General features: G+C 43.8%; 1 protein-coding gene across 6 annotated transcripts in view; it reads right to left on the reverse strand.

Annotated features, from left to right (window-relative positions):
- tdp1 (tyrosyl-DNA phosphodiesterase 1) overlaps positions 1-17,777 on the reverse strand; it is a 98,865-nt gene that overhangs the window by 26,548 nt on the left and 54,540 nt on the right. For all 6 annotated transcript variants that reach the window (XM_072272980.1, XM_072272986.1, XM_072272970.1 and 3 more), the window contains one exon: positions 10,150-10,252. In XM_072272980.1, the coding sequence (XP_072129081.1) occupies positions 10,150-10,252 (103 nt within the window). The remainder of the gene's footprint in view (positions 1-10,149; positions 10,253-17,777) is intronic.

A 17,777-nucleotide genomic window follows, 5' to 3' on the forward strand; every position in this document is an offset into this window, starting at 1 on the left:
GTATATGATGCTGAAACTAATAAAAAGATTGAAAAAGAAAGAAAGAAAAAAAACAGAATTTGGGATACAACTGGATGAGTCAACTGTGTGAGACAAGGCATTGCTAATGGCATATATAGGGTTTATCAAAAATGGTAAAGTTTATGAAGAGATTCTGTCTTGTAAAAAGTTAAACAAGTATCAACAGAGAATCAACCTATGAGCTCAAAATGTATATTGAGAATAAAAGTATTCCGATTAGGAACATGATTTCTTGTGCAACAGATGGAGCACCATACGTATGACAGGTTTAGTGGGATTTATGAAAAATGAAATTCCAAGTCTGTTTGCAATCCATTGTGTAATTCATTGTTAACATCTCGCAGCCAAAAACCTCAGCCAGCAACTTTTATCAAGCATGACTCTTGTAATATCTGCTATCAACAAAATTAAAGCTCATCCATTAAAGAGCAGAATATTTCACCAGTTATGCAGATAATGATGAAGAATTTGAACACTTGTTTTTACACACTGAAGTGCATTGGCTGTCAAAAGGCTGCTGCCGAAAACATTTCTTTGATCTCTTTGACACTGTGGTTGAATTTTGGCTCAACATTGACGAGAGCTTGGGAAACAAGACTGAACTTCTACATGGAGATGTAGCTACTTAGCCAATCTGTATGACAAAATGAACATTCTAAATATGAAACTGCAGGGTGAGAATTTCAATTTAATCCAGGCAGTGTTCACTTTTATTAGAAAATTGGAAATATATATGTAAAACATTGGGAGAAGAATGTTCTCATAGTTTCCATGCCTGGAATGTATGGCACTCTCTTTCATAGATGGTGATTTGCAAGAGTACTGCTTACACCTGCCACTAAAGGAGGATTTTCAGAATCTATTAAAGGATTTGAATGATCTGGAAATTCCAGACAGGGTAATTAACCCAAAAATGTCAGCTTTTGTGGTATATGGCCACATTGTCAGACGAAGTTTTCTGGTCTTTGGAGAGCAAACAAACTGCTCTTCATTGCATTTCCATCCTCCTACCTTGTTGAAAGAGGCTTCAGTGCAGTGAACCACATACTCACAAAAAACCAGAAACCACTTGGACATTGTTACGCGTGGGGACTTAAGGCTTTTGCTGTCACAACTTGAACCAGATATTTCAACTCTTGCTAAAAACCATCAAGCTCAAGGATCACAATGATATCAAAGTTGCTGTACGTGCACAGGTAGTGTGTAAGTTAGGTTTAAGGACAAATAAAAATTTAAAGCAGAATAATTTTTCTCATGTGAGCATATGGTAGATGCGTTTTTACACTATGGGGGTGCTGGAAACTGTATTGTGCCTGAGGGGCGTTGGTGCTTTATGGGGGCACCGTGCTAAAAAAAAATGGTTGGGAAACACTGCCCCAGGTTAATCAAGGGAAAATTTACAATGACCAATAAACAAGCTAACTGGTAAGTCTTTGGACTGTGGGAGGAAACTGGAGCACGCGGAGACAACCCACACGTTCCATGTGGGGGATGTACAAGCTCCTTACAGAGGACACCGGAATTGAACTTTGAACTCTGACACCCCAAGCTGCAATAGCGTTGTGCTAACTGCTACGCTGCTGAGGCACCCCACTTCTGTTTCTCACAGCACTCTCTGCATAAACTTCAGAGACTGTTGTGTGCAAAAATCCCAATGGATCAGCAGTTTCTGAGATACTCAAAGCACCCTGACTGGCACCAACAATCATTCCACGGTCACAGTCACATAAATCACATTTTATTACTTCATTGTTGCCAAACAATTGATACTAGAGCATACAATCATCACAGCCATATTTGATTCTGCACTTTGCGCTCCCTGGAGTACAAATCAATAGTAAATATAATAAAAAGTTAAATTATAAATCATAAATAGAAATAGAAAAGGGAAAGTAAAGTAGTGCAAAAAAACCGAGAGGCAGGTGCGGATATTTGGAGGGTACGGCCCAGATCCGGGTCAGGATCCGTTCAGCAGTCTTATCGCAGTTGGAAAGAAGCTGTTCCCAAATCTGGCCGTATCAGTCTTCAAGCTCCTGAGCCTTCTCCCGGAGGGAAGAGGAACGAAAAGTGTGTTGGCTGGGTGGGTTGTGTCCTTGATTATCCTGGCAGCACTGCTCCGACAGCGTGCGGTGTAAAATGAGTCCACGGACGGAAGATTGGTTTGTGTGATGTGCTGCGCCGTGTTCACAATCTTCTGCAACTTCTTCCGGTCTTGGACAGGACAACTTCCATACCAGGTTGTGATGCACCCTAGAAGAATGCTTTCTACAGTGCATCTATAAAAATTAGTGAGGGTTTTAGTGGACAGGCCAAATTTCTTTAGCTTTCTCAGGAAGTAAAGGCTCTGGTGGGCCTTCTTGGCAATGGACTCTGCCTGGTTGGACCAAGTCAGGTCATTTGTGATATTGACCCCAAGGAACTTAAAGCTTCTGACCTATTCCACCTGAGCACCACCGATGTAGATGGGGTTGTGCAGTCCGCTACTCCTTCTGAAGTCAACAACCAATTCCTACGTCTTGCTGACGTTGAGGGATAGGTTATTGTCTTCGCACCATGCCACCAGGTTCTTAATTTCCTCTCTGTACTCAAACTCATCACTATCCGAGATACGGCCTACAATTGCTGTGTCATCAGCAAACTTATATATTGAGTTCGATGGAAACTTGGCTACACAATCATGGGTGTACAGTGAGTACAGCAGGGGGCTGAGTACACAGCTTTGTGGGGCACCGGTGCTCAGAATGATTGTAGAGGAGAGCTTATCCCCTATTTTTACAGCCTGGGTCCTGTCTGTGAGGAAGTTGAAGATCCAGCTGCAGATCTGAGTGCTAAGGCCCAGGTTCCGGAGCTTAGGAATCAGCTTATTTGGAACGATGGTATTAAAGGCAGAACTGTAGTCAATGAAAAGGAGCCTTACGTATGTGTCTTTATTCTCCAGGTGTTCTAAGGAGGAATGTAGGGCCAGAGAGACGGCATCTGTTGTTCTGGTAGGCGAATTGCAAAGCGTGGAGGTTGATCGGTAGGCTGTGGTTGATGTGTGCCATAACCAATCGCTCGAAGCACTTCATAGCAATTGATGTCAGAGCCACAGGTCGATAGTCATTCAGGCATGCCACCTTGCTCTTCTTTGGCACTGGGATTATCATTGCCTTCTTAAAACATGAGGGGATCTTAGACTGAAGCAGGGAGCAGTTGAAGATGTCAGCAAACACTCCAGCTAGCTCGCTTGCACAGGCCCGGAGAACCCGTCCTGGGACGCCATCTGGGCCCGTCACCTTCCTTGGATTTATCTTCAGGAAGGCCCTTCTAACGTCCTCCTCGGTGACGATGAATCTCGATGCCACCAGGTCCAGTTCATCCGGAGGGAGAGGGACGCTCCTCTTCTGTTCAAATCTTGCGCAGAATACGTTTAAATTCATCAAGAAGAGAAGCGCTACAGTTATTGATATTCCCAGCCTTTTCCTTGCGCCCAGTGATGTTTGGTCTGCACAACAACCGAACCTCTTGACCATGTCTGCATGTTTTTATGCATTCAGTTGCTACCACATGATTGAGTGATTAGATATTTACTTTAATGAGCAGGTCTACCTAATACAGTGGCCACTGATGTATGTACTAAACAGCAAGGGTCCCCATGGTACACTGATGCTCACTGTCTTCCAGTCACCTTCAGCAACCAATCATCAATCCGACTTTGGATTCCAGGACTTTAACTTTTTTGGAACAATCTCCCAGTGGGGCCTTGTCAACGGCCTCACTGTATTGTAGGCTGCATCAACACACTGCTCCTATTGACGTACCTAGTCCCCACTGAGAAATTTCATCGGATTAGTTGGACAGAATTTTCCATTAACAAAGCTGCGGTAAGTCTCCTTCACTAATCTCTACATCTCCAAGTGAAAACTAATCAGAATCGCAATTATTTTTCTCCCCCCCACAAGTAATTACTGACTTATCCCTGTTTCCTTCCTTGAATATAAGACACCACGTTCGCTCCCTCCACTCATCTGGCACCTCTTCATCAGCCAGAGCAAGTCTGAAAATTTCTGGAGCCCAGCCAGCTTATCTCTTGCCTCCCACAACACCCCGAGATACATCTCATCCACCCCTGGGAATTTACTGCAAAACCCTGATAACCCAGCACTCTGAGGACTCTGGTGGTCAGAATAACAGACTGGAGGTCACTCCCTATCAAAATCTAGGACATTACATAGGGTGGCATGGTAGCATAGCTGACACGGGCTGAATTCCCAACGCTGTCTGTAAGGAGTTTGTACGTTCTCCCCGTGACCGTGTGGGTTTCCTCCGGGTGCTCCAGCTTCCTCCCACATTCCAAAGGCATATGGCTAGGGTCAGGGTTAGTGAGTTATTTTGGCACTAGAAGCACGGCGACACCTGCGTGCCCCCCCTCCCCCAGCACATCCTCGGACTGTGTTGGTCGTTGATGCAAACGACACATTTCACTGTGTGTTTCGATGCTTTAATGCACGTGTCCTGTGGGGGAGCGTGCCTTACTCTGATTGTCGGAAGTCGCTTCCGTTGTGACTGGTTAGCTTAGAAACTGCAGCTGCTTTTCCCGGTGGATAGCTGCCTGGTGTCCAGTTTCAAATATCCTGGGTAAGAGGCTTGCTCTCTCTCCTCTCTTTAAGGCGAGCGGTGGACTTGGCCATCGGGAAGGTATGCTCAGAGGGCACTTTTAGCAAAGTACGTTTATTGAATATTCAGCTTTGTAGTGTCTGTAACTCGTGCAACATGGACGTTCGGTCGAATTTTTTTTTCTTGTTTGTAAATAAATGATTCATATAGCTATTCAAAGTCAGTGGATTTTCTGCATCACTTGCCGGAACTCCAAATCTGATTCAACATGACAACATGTGACAAATAAAGCTAATCTTTAATCGTTATCTGGATCAATACTGAGACCTATACAGACTAACAGGATGAATGCGAATACAGGACGCATGTAAGGTTAAATTTTCCCTGGGCCCCAGGTTGTTTACAGGGAGGGTGATAAAAGGGACCCATTATCAGTCTTTATTTATATATAATTTGAAATAAATTTAATGTTTTTCTTTATTTTCCTGTAAATGCCTGCAAGCAAGTGAACTTCAAAGTAGTATATGGTAAATTGACTTTTTTGACTTAGGTGAGATTAAATGGGAGTGCAGGAAACAGACCCTGATGGGCACAGCCTCAGATAAAAGGATGCCCCTTTAGAATAGAGATGAGGAGGAATTTCTTTAGCTAGAGTGTGGTCAATCTATAGGATTCTTTGCTCCGGACAGCTGCGGCGGCAAGTAATTGGGTATATTTAAAGTGGAGGTTGATAGGTTCCTGATTAATCAGGGTGTCAAAGGTTACAGGGAAAAGGCAGGAGAAAGGGGTTGAGAGGGATAATAAATCAGTCACAATGGAATGGCAGAACAGGCTCGATGGGCCAAATGGTCTAATTCTGTTCCTATGTCTTACGGTCATGTGAGGAACTAGGCACCGATCCTTTATAACTTCTGAATGTTGAAGCTTGCATACCAGGCCATGATGCAACCAGTCAATATACTCTCCACCACACGTCAATTAAGTTTATCAAAGTTTTAGTTGACATGCTGAATCTACGCAAACTTTTAAGAAAGTAGAGGCACTGCCGTACTTTCTTCGTAATGGTACTTATGTCTTGGATACAGGAAGTTCTGGCTTCTGGTTTCTTAGTGCTTTACTGTAGTCACCTTAAATCCCACGGTATCTAATTCCTGTGGGCACATGGCCAAGTGGTTAAGACATTGGACTAGTGACCTGAAGGTCATGGGTTCGAGCCCCAGCCGAGGGAACGTGTTGTGTCCTTGAGCAAGGCACTTAATCACACATTGCTCTGCGACGACACTGGTGCCAAGCTGTATGGGTCCTAATGCCCTTCTCTTGGACAACATCGGTGGCATGGAGAGGGGAGTCTTGCAGCATGGGCAACTGTTGGTCTTCCATACAACTTTGCCCAGGCCTGCGCCCTGGAGAGCGAAGACTTTCCAGGCACAGATCCATGGTCTCGCAAGACTAATGGATGCCTTTATAATTATCTAATTCCTCCTCCTTTCACTAGTAATTTTTCCTGGAAATCCACCAACCCTCCCTAGAATTCTTTAATTAGAATAAAAATGAAATTTAGTCATTAAATTAAAACTGAAAGAAAGGTCCTGCTGGAGTAGAGTGTTACTTAGAAAAGTATTCTAGAGTGCTAAAAGGAAACACAGAAGAGCTTTGGGGCCAAGATTAAGGAAAATCCCAAAGGACCATATGGGGAAGAAGGGAGCCAGGGAATGAAGGGGTCCACAATCACTGTCAGCACAGGCGCACCACAAGTCTGTGTGCTTAACCTCCTCTTCTACTCGCTTGAAACGAATGACTGTGAGATTAAGTACAGCTCCAATGCAATATTTAAATTTGCTGACAACGCCACTGTTGTTGGTCAGATCGAAAGTGGTGACGTATCAGCATGTAGGAGAGATGTTGAAAATCTGGCTGAGCGGTGCCACAACAACTACCTCTCATCAAAAGTCAGCAAGACAAAGGAGCCAATTCCAGAGGTCCATGGTCCAGTTGTCATCGGGAGGATCAGAGGTGGAGAGGGTCCTGGTGTTATCATTTCAGAGGATCTGTACTGGGACTAGCTCGCAAGTGCAATTATGAAGAAAGCAAGAAACCTCTACTTTCTTAGAAGTTTGTGAAGATTCAGCATGGCATCTAAAACTCTGACAAACTTCTCTAGATGTCCGGTGGTGGGTATATTGACTGGTTGTATCATGGCCTGGTATGGAAACACTAACACCCTTTGTAAAGAAAAGCCCACTAGTCCACCACTGGTAAAGCCCTTCCCACCTTTGAGCACATCTGCATGGAGCACAGCATCCATTATCAAGGATTCCAACCACCCAGGCCATGCTGTCTTCTCACTGTTACCATCAGGAAGGAGATACAGGAACCTCAGGACCACATCACCAGGTTCAGGAACAGTTATTATCCTTCAACCATCAGGCTCTTAAACCACTGCGGATAACTTCACTCACCCCGTCACTGAACTGTTCCCACAATCTATGGACTCACTTTCATAAGGACATAAGAAATAGGAGCAGGAGTAGGCCATTCGGCCCATCGAGCCTGCCCCGCCATTCGATAAGATCATGGCTGATCTGTCCATAAACTCAGCTCCATCTACCTGCCTTTTTCCCATAACCCTTAATTCCCTTACTATGTTAAAACCTATCTGTTTCTTAAATGTATTTAGTGAAGAAGCCTCAACTGCTTCACTGGGCAGAGAATTCCACAGATTCACCACTCTCTGGGAAAAAGTTTCTTCTCATCTCCATCCTAAATCTTCTCCCCTGAATCTTGAGGCAATGTCCCCTGGTTCTAGTCTCATCTACCAATGGAAACAACTTTCCTACCTCTATCTTATCTATCCCTTTCAAAATTTTGTATGTTTCTATAAGAATCCCTCTCATTCTTCTAATCTCCAGAGAGTATAGTCCCAGGCGATTCAATCTCTCCTCATAGGTTAACCCCTTCATCCCTGGAATCAACCTGGTGAATCTCCTCTGCGCTGCCAGTATATCCTTCCTCAAGTATGGAGACCAGAACTGCACACAGTACTCCAGGTGCGGCCTCACCAGTACCCTGTATAGTTGCAGCACGACCTCCCTGCTCTTGAATTCAATCCCTCTAGCAATGAAGGCCAACATTCTGTTTGCCTTCTTAATAACCTGTTGTACCTGCAAACCAACTTTTTGCGATTCATGCACAAGCACTCCCAAATCCCTCTGCACAACAGCATGCTGCAATCTTTCACCATTTAAATAATAATCTGCTCTTCTATTATTCCTTCCAAAGTGGATGATCTTCCATTTACCAACTGTGTATTCCATCTGCCAGACCTTGGCCCACTCACTTAATCTATCTATATCCCTCTGCAGACTCTCCACATCCTCTGTACAATTTGCTTTTCTACTCAGTTTAGTGTTATCAGCAAATGTTGCTATGCTACATTCAGTCCCCTCTTCCAAATCATCAATGTAAATGGTAAACAGCTGCGGGCCCAGCACCGACCCCTGCGGCACCCCACGCACCACTGACTGCCAACCGGAGAAACACCCATTTATACCAACTCTCTGCCTTCTATTGGTTAGCCAATCCACTATCCATGCCAATACACTTCCTCTGACTCCATGCATCTGTATCTTATTTGTGAGTCTCTTGTGCGGCACCTTATCGAATGCCTTCTGGAAATCCAAGTATACGACATCCACCTGTTCCTCTCTATCCACTGCACCCATTATGTCCTCAAAGAACTGCAGTAAGTTTGTCAAACAGGACCTGCCCTGTCTGAATCCGTGCTGCGTCTGTCTAATGGAACCACTCCTTTCTAAATGTTTCGCTATTTCTTTAATGACAGCTTCAAGCATTTTCCTGACTACAGATATTAAGCTTCCAAATTTACAGATTTCAAAGACTTTTCATTTATGTTCTCAATATTTATTGCTAATTTATTTATTATTGTTTTTTCTTTTTTTTCCCTCTTTCTGTTCTGTATTTGCACAGTTTGTTGCTTTCTCCCCCACATCGGTTGTTTGTCTGTCCTATTGGGCGCGGTCTTTCATTGATTGCTTGTATTTACTGTGAATGCCCACAAGAAAATGAATCTCAGGCTTTTATATAGTGACATACATGCACTTTGATAATAAATTTACTTTCATCTTGAACTACTGAAGACTAGTGTTGCAAATGGCAGTCTGTGCCTGGAGACAGAGGATACTGATGAAGTTTTCAACGACTACATCTTATCTGCAGTTCGACAATAAGTGCAAGATCCAAACAAGGTAGATTATGAGGTCAAAGGTCCATCATATCATCCTAGGGAACCATTCAATCATGTTTTAACAGCAGGGTAGAAGCTACCCTTCAGCCTGCTAGTACGTGCTTTTGTATTTTTGTATCTTCTGCCTGATGGGAGAGGATAGAAGAGAGAATATCTAGTGTGGGTGGGGTCTTTGATTTTGCTGGCTGCTTTACTGAGGCAGCGAGAAATACAGATGGAGTCCATGTTTGGGGGGTGGGGTGGGCTGGTTGTTGTAATGTGCTGAGCTGTGTCGATAACTCTCTGTGGTTTCTGGTGGTCAGGGGCACAGCAGTTGCCATATCAAGCCTTGATACATCCAGATAGGATGCTTACTGTGGCGCATTGATAAAAATTGGTGAGGGTCAAAGGGGACTTGTCAGATTTCTTTAGCGTGTTGAGGAAGTAGAGGCGCTGCTGAGTGTCTTTGTGGTTGGACCAGAATAGTCTACTGGAAATGAAAGCTCTCAACCCTCTTGACCTCAGTACTGTTGTAGAGAGAAGCATGTGCACTGCATGTGCCTTTCCTGAAGCCAATGACACCGAGAAAAAGATGTCACCATGTCACTACGCTCTCTATGTCATTCCCGTACTCTGATCATCATTATTGGAGTACAGCCCACTACCGTGGTGTATCTGCAAACTGACGATAAAGCCCCTTAATGATAAAAGATAAAAACAAAGATGAGTTTTATCTGTCACATGCATATTGAAACATACAATGAAATGCAACATTTGTATCAATGACCAACGTGGTCCAAGAATTTGTGCTGGGGGTCAGTCACCAAGTATCTGGTCTAAACATAGCATGCCCATAATTTACTAACCCTACCAATCAGTATGTTGTTTTAATGTGAAAGGAAATCCACTCAGTGATGCAGAGAACATACAAACTCCTTACCAGCAGGGGCAGGAATCGAACCCTGATCGCTGGCAGTCTAAAGCATTACCCTAATCGCTACGCTACCGTACAAAGATACTCAGGGCCTGCCGTGTCTCACGACTTTGCAATCTCTCAGCATTCTGACAACGTGGCTCTTTTCTGTTCCATTGTCAAAGTAGACAAATTCACACCTCCCAACGTTGTCAGCCATTAGCGCTCGTGCAAATCATGGCTTCAACCGCCACAAAGCAAGAAGGGAAGGTGAAGGAGCTGATTTGCCATTAAGAATGAAACAGATATGTGTGGCTATTCTTAGATCATGGTTAAATGAAGTGATGCGTGAACATAGTTTCAGAAGGGAACTTACGAAGGCCTCGGGCAGGTACAGGACTCCTAGTTCGTAAGAGCGGATCATCAGCTGAATGCCGTTTTTCTCCAGTGTTCCCCAGGCAGCCTTGGAGAGGTTGGCGCTGAAGTTCAAAGCAGAGGGACAGCTGTCAGTCAACACCAGCACTGAGCTCATTAGTAATTCACTGCAGAGCTTTATAGCACAGAAACAGGCCCTTCGGCCCAACTGGTCCATGCTGACCAAGATTCTCAGAGCAATTCTCAAAATGCTGGAGGAACTCAGCAGGCCAGGCAGCATCTATGGAGGTAAATAAACAGTAGACATTTTAGGCCGAGGACCATCGTCAGCAAGGTGGGAGCGGCATTTTGGCCTAGTGACAATGAAGGACTTACGACATATTTCCCAGGAGGAGATGATCCCTAGCGCTTTGTGCCCTTGTTCCTCTTGGTGTTACCGATGGTGGGGCTGAGTAAGTGTGACTGCAGTAGCCTGGGTGAGTAACCGCAGAGCATTTTGTAGACGGCACACAGTGCACAGGCTGCCAAATAAACAGGCCGATGAAAGGTCCTGGCACAAAACGTCAACTGCTTAATCCCCTCCATAGCTGCTGCCTGACTTGCTGAGTTCCTCCAGCATTTTGTGTGTGTTCCTCAAGATTTCCAGCATCTATAGAATATCTTGTGTTTATGATAGTGTCAGGACCAAGTTATGAGCAAAGCAAGGTTCTTGGCTGCAACAATTCGCAAGATGTGTTTTATTCAAATTCTCAGAACACCTGTTCAAAGCAAACATGATTGTAAGGCAAGTGAGTACAGAATCAAAGTGACAGACGTCTGTCAGTTCTCAAATGTCTTCTAAAGTTTGGCGCTCTCAGGGTGGAGGAGCAACAACTCATATCGTGTCTGGGTAACCTCCAACCAGACATCATGAAATTGAATTGTCTACCTTCTGGTAATTTCTCCCTCTCCCCCTCCTCTCTTTTTCCATTCCCCATTTTGGTTCCCTTTTTACCCTCCTCTTCTCCTCACTCTCGAGCCCCTCCTCCTACCATTCCCCTTCCCCACCCCCACCTGGTCTCACCTATCACCTGTCAGCTTGTACTGCTGTTCCTCCCCCTTCCCTTCCAGTCCTGATGAAGGAGGTCAGCCCAAAACGTCAACTATTTATTCCTCTCCATAGATACTGCCCGACCTTTTGAGTTCCTCCAGCATTTTGTGTGTGTTGCTCTGGATTTCCAACATCTGCAGAACCATCTAATGCTGGTTGAACACTGAATGTTGGCCATGATATTGGAATGAACTTTACTGCTGTCCAGAATCTAAATCAGGTTATTTATATCTGACTTATATGACAAGTACAGTCTTCCAACCAAGTGACATTAAGTTGATTGTGTTAGGAATTAACAAAACTTTACAAAGCAGGATTCTTGTGTACCCAATGGACATTGTGTTTCAGTCAGTCAGATACGTATGTAGTATCCCACCCATCTATTCAACATCCTCTTTGACACTCTACCATCAGGCATGAGACTCCAATGTATAAAGACAAGAATGGTCAGCACGAGAAACAGTTTCTTCCCTCAGGCCATCAGGCTTCTGAACTCTGGACCGCTTCGTATTTGAAGCGTCACTGGATAACTTGTACTGCACCCTACAAATTTTAATACATGTATTTTATCTATGCGCAATTCAATTGTAGATTTAATCCTTACTTTCCTAAGTTATTGTGTGTTATATGTACTACTGCACTTTACACCTGGATCAGAGAAACGTTGCCTTGTTTGGCGGAATACATGTACATAGTTAGGTGACAATAAATTTGACTTGAACCGAGCAGGTCAGGAAGGGTCTTGGTCCAAAACGTTGACTGTTTATTCCCCTCCATAGGTGCAACCTGACCTGCTGAGTTTCTTCAGCATCTGTAGAATCTCTTGTGTTTATGGAAGAAGTTAATGTCATGACATTTACTTTGCCAAATTGTGCAGTACTGAAGGAACCACAGATCCTGGGAGTTAATTACAACTTACATTAGCAGAATGATGATGTTGCAATTTCAACAGCACCATTCATTAGGAAGTCACATCAGAAACTGATACAACGTGTAATTACTCAGCTGTAAGGTGAATTAACAAAGAAAGCAGGACAAGATGAGGAGAAGTTGCATCGCCTGAAAAAAAAAGGTGAAAAGAAAGCAAACTGCTGGAACAACCCGGCGGATCAGGCAGCACCTGAGGAGGCAAAACGATGGTCGATGTTTCAGGTCGAGACCCTGTGTCAGGAAATCTAAGTTACTTTGAAAAGGGAACTGGATAAATATCTGACAGACTAAATTTAAAAATGGCAAATTTTCACATTCTGGTCGATTCAGTATACAAAGAGTGTGAGAGGATTTACCAAGACGTGGCCTGGACTAGAGAGCACATCTTACCAGATAAGGTCGAATGAGCTAGGGGCTGTTCCTTTTGGAGTGAAAGAGGATGAGAGGTGACTTGATAGAGGTATACAAGATGATATGAGGTATTGATAGAGTGGACAGCCAGAGACTTTTTCCCCAAGGTGGTAACGGTTAATATGAGAGGGCATCATTTTAGGAAAATACAAGTGGGATGTCAGAGGGAGTTGTTTTTATCTTAACGTAGAGGGTGATGGGTTCATGGAGCACCCAGCCAGGGTGGTGGTCGAAGTGGATACATTTGGGACATTTAAGAGTCTCTCTAAATAGACACGTGGATGAAATAAAAATGGAGTGAAAGGTTTAGACTGATCTTGGAGTAGGTTAAAGGGCTGGCACAACACTACAGGGTCTGTACTGTGCTACACTGTTTTACGTTCTATGAAAGTAGCCAAAAGAATCAAAGACACCTTCCACCCCATACATTCTCTATACTTCCCTCCCCCCACCCCCCCCAATCAGGTTGAAGATACAAAAGGTTGAAAAGATACTCGACCAGACTCAAGGACAACTTCTGTCACGCTGTTATGACACTCTTGTACTATAAAGCTGAACTCTTGATCTCCATCTCATATAATTAAACTTGAACGCTCCTTGTGAAATTGTATCCACTGATGTAGATCCAAAGTCACGTAACATTAACTTTCAAAAAGTTGCCTGTAACTTTGGTACAAGTGCATGACACCTGTAACTACTTTTTTTCCCCCTATCAACATGGGTAAGCATTTGAATCCAAATCCTTCCCTTAAATTAGCACTCTCTAAATGTAACACTTTGTTCTGCATTCTGTTATTGCTTTTCCCCGTACTACCTCGATGTACTTACATTTTGAAATTATCTGTACGGGTGGCTTGCAAAACGAAGTTTTTCACTGCAGCAGTAATAAACCAATTCCAATAATACATACAATCAGGCCCTCGTGGGTCAAGTTCTGGTAACTGGGCTCAGAATTAGAGTCCGGTTTATTGTCAATTACAAACGCCCTGAATCCTGACTTTTTAAGACAGCAGGAAAAAAAAATGACTACAAGTTAAATCACTGTAAGTTACAATAAGAAATATTGAAAAATAAAGCAGTGCAAAAACAGAGCAACACAGTGAGGTATTGTTTATGGGCTCATGGGCCATTTAGAAAGGTCGATCACAAATCTAGAAATCGTAACTCAACAGCCGAAGCCTGAAGGCCCAGAGACTGTAGTTTTGTTGCTTGTTGTGTTCTCTGTCGTTCTGCTGAGCGTTGTGGGCACACTATGTTGGTACCGGAATGTGTGTGGGACACCTGCGGGCTGCCCACAGCACACCTTTAGTGTTGGCTGTTAACGCAAATTACGAATTTCACTGTATGTTTCGACGTACATGTGATAAATAAACCTAAATCTGAACCTGCATGCAAACCGAAGCAGTTACGGTTACACCTCCTCAAAGCAAACATACGCTAAAGTGACAACCAATAATCTTGGGCTTTAGACATCGGAATGGGACTTGAACTGAAGTCCTTTTGACTCCGAGGCAGAGTACTACCAATGGTTAGATATGTGTGCTACACTCAGAAGGCTCATCTGCAGGAAACGAGAGTCACACACACTTAAGGCACATAACAATCAGATCTAATAATCTCCAAAAGCCTATCACACCAGGAAGCTCGTAGATAGTGACAGAGTACAGCACCTCATCATTTCTCTGAGATAAAATTGAAATAGGGTATCAAACTGAGGTGGGCTTTTCCCTCGACAACTGAATCACGATTGACACCCCGAACGTTTAACGTGGAGCACTTCAGATCAGATTTCCATCAAAGCACGCCTTACATACAAAATGAAGGTAGAAGGGATGGGTTGCTGGGAGGGGTGCAAGGGGCCTGTTTTGCTGTTATTTTCTGTTGCTATTGCCTGCGAACATTGTGGACGTGCTAAGCTGGTGCTAGAATGAGTGCTGACACTTGCAGGCTGTCCCAGGCACATCCTTGGATGTTACAACCACCAGAAAATCTGCAGAAGCTGGAAATCCTACAAAAGGTAGTGGATTCAGCCCAGTACAACACCGGTAAAGCCCTCCCAACCTTTGAGCACATCTATATGAAACGTTGCCATAGAAAAACAGCATCCATCATCAAAGATCCTCACCACCCAGGCCGCACTCTTTCCTTACTGATGCCATCAGGTAGAAGGTAGAAGAGCCTCAGGATTCACACCACCAGGTTCAAGAACAGTTACTACCCCACAACCATCAGGCTCTTGAACAAAAGGGGTTAACGACATTCCTTTAAGGACTCTGTTATATTGTTATCTCATGCTCGGTTTTATTGCTATTTATTTATATCTGCATTTGTACGCAGTTTGTTTACAGTTAACAGTTCCTGATGTTTACAGTTACTGTCCTATAGATTTGCCTGCAGAAAAAGTATCTCAGGATTGTACATGGTGACAAGTATGTACTCTGATAATAAATTTTACTTTGAACTTTGAACAAAGCAACATACGCAAAATGCTGGAGGAACTCAGCAGATCAGGCAGCATCTATGGAAAAGAGTAAACAGTTGACATTTCAGGCCGAGGCCCTTCATCAGGACTGGAGAAGGGTCTCGGCCCAAAACGTCAACTGTTTACTTACTCTTTTCCATGGATGTTGCCCGATCTGCTGAGTTCCTTCAGCATTTTGTGTGTTACATCCTTGGGTGTGCAGAATTTTAACAAACAACACACTTCTTTCTATATTTTGATGTACAGGTGATAAATAATTCACCTGATTTATTAATCTGACTTAAACTACCCCTCACAATCAATGTCTCAAGATACACAAGCAACACAGATATGACCTTCCCGGAGGCAGCTAGGTAACAAGCAAACTGGGTAACAACACATTCAACACACTCAAATTGCTGGAGGAACTCAACAGGTTGGGCAGCATCTATACAAATGAACATCAGTCAACATTTCAGGGCAAGACCTTTCTTCAGGACAACCCATCCCTCTCCTACGCAAGGATGAGCAGCCCAAACAAACCTTCGAACCTTGCCCCGGTTGTAGAGCCACTGCCTCACAGCATCAGACACCTGGCATCAAACCTGACTTCAGGTGCTGCCTATGTGGAGTCCGCAAGTTCTCTCAGTGACCATTTCAGATTCTACAGGGCTCTGGTTTCTTCCTGCATTCTAAAGATGTTGGGGTTGGTTAGGTACACAAACACCCCTACCTCCTCAGAGGCTAAGGAAATTGGGCATGTCCCTGTTGCCGTTGGCACAGTAAGGTAGCGGTTGGCATAGTGCTTTACAGCACTAGTGATTGTAATTCAATTCTCACCACCAACTGTAAGGAGTTTGTATGTTCTCCCTGTGGACATGTGGGTTTCCTCCAAGTTCTCTGGTTTCCTCCCAAATTCCAAAGACGTACAATTAGGGTTAGTAAGTTGTGGGTAGGCAACGATGGCACAGAAAGTATGGTGACACTTGCGGGCTGCCCCAACATATGGTCTGTGTTGGTTGTTAACACAAACATTGCATTTCTCTGCATGTTTCAAATGGGACAAAGGCGGCTGATCTTTAATCTTTAAATCTTGATCTTTGACATTCACTAACTTTTATAGAGGTACCGTAGAGAGCATCCTGTGATTTGGATGCTTCAAATGCTCACAAGAAACTGCTGAGTTGTGGATGCAGCCCAGTCCATCACACAAACCAGCTTTTGCCTCCACCCCACTGACTCCATCTAGGCATCTTGCGACCTCAGGAAAGCATCTGACAAAAGCAAAGACCCCACCCAAACCAGTTGTTCTCTCTTAACACCCCCCCCCCCACCGCCTTTCATCAGGCAGAAAGTACAAGAGCTTGCAAGCACACATCACTAGGGTCAAGGACAGCTTCTATCCTGCTGTCATAAGACCCTTGTACAATAGGGATGAACTTTTGAAAGATGGACTCTTGATCTCTTAGTCTAACTCGCTCTGGCCCTTGCATCTCATTTGTCGGCACTTCTCTGCAAGTGTAAATGCAACACTATTTTTCATTCATTTCTCTTTACTGCCTAGATGTACTCACTTTTGTAGGATCAGTATGGATGGCGTGCAAAACAAAGTTTTTCCATTGTATCAGAACAAGTGATGCTAATAAACCAATTTACCAATTATCCTCTGTGTTGTCAAGCGGAAAAAAGAATCAAAGGAGAATTGAAGGAGAAATGAATGAGAAATTTCAGGGCTTCAGAGATGGCATGAGATTGTTGGGATTTGACTGCGCATAATAAGATAGTCACAAACAGCAATCTAATAAATGAGAAGATAACTCAACTGTTGATTGAGAGTTAAATGTTGGTTCAGGCTCTGAGGGAGATTCCCCTGATGATTTTCGAAGCAAACTGAAGACATTGGGTCTTCCACAGAGTGGATGGTGTCAGTATGTTTTCTATAACACCATTAAGATGTGAGAACAGAATTAGGCCATTCGGTCCATCATGTCTGCTCTGCTATTCCGTCATGATTGATTTATTATCCCTTTCAAACCTATTCTCCCAGTAACCTTGCTAATCAAGAAAATATCAACCTCCACTTTAAATATACCCAACAACAGAGACTCCACAGCTGACCGTGGCAACGAATTCCACAGATTCACAACCACCTGGCTAAAGAAATTCCTCCTCTTCTCTGCTCTAAGGGGATGTCTCTGTATTCTGCAGCTGTGCCCTGTACAACAGGAAAGATCCTCTTCATACACACTCTATTTTGCCCTTTCAGTATTCGATAGGTTTCAATGAGACACCCCCCTCATTCTTCTAAACTCCAATGAGTAAAAACCCAGAGCCATCAAACACTCCTCATAGCCTTTCACTCCCAGAATCATTCTTGTGACCCTGCTCTGCACCCTATCCAATGCCAGCAAATCCTTTCTTTGACATGCGGCTCAAAACTGCTCAACGTACCTCACATGTAGTCTGACCAATGACCAATACAGTGGGGTTTGCATTAAGCAAACATCAGGGGAGGGTTCTAGGATTGGGGTAGATAGCTTCAGGTAAGGGCCAGACAGAGACCAAAGTTTTTTTTTTAAACTTAGTTGGTCATGAACCTTTTGACTGGTCCAGCACAGAGAGCTGTAGTTCTGAAGCATAATGCATCAGAAGTTGAGCTGCATTGATCCTTGGAAGAGAGAAGTAAGGCAAGAAAGCGGAGACCAGTCTGCTGGAGGAATTCAGTGGGTTGAGCAGC

The sequence above is a fragment of the Mobula birostris genome, chromosome 1, assembly GCF_030028105.1.
Source record: "Mobula birostris isolate sMobBir1 chromosome 1, sMobBir1.hap1, whole genome shotgun sequence".
Lineage (NCBI taxonomy): Eukaryota > Metazoa > Chordata > Chondrichthyes > Myliobatiformes > Myliobatidae > Mobula > Mobula birostris.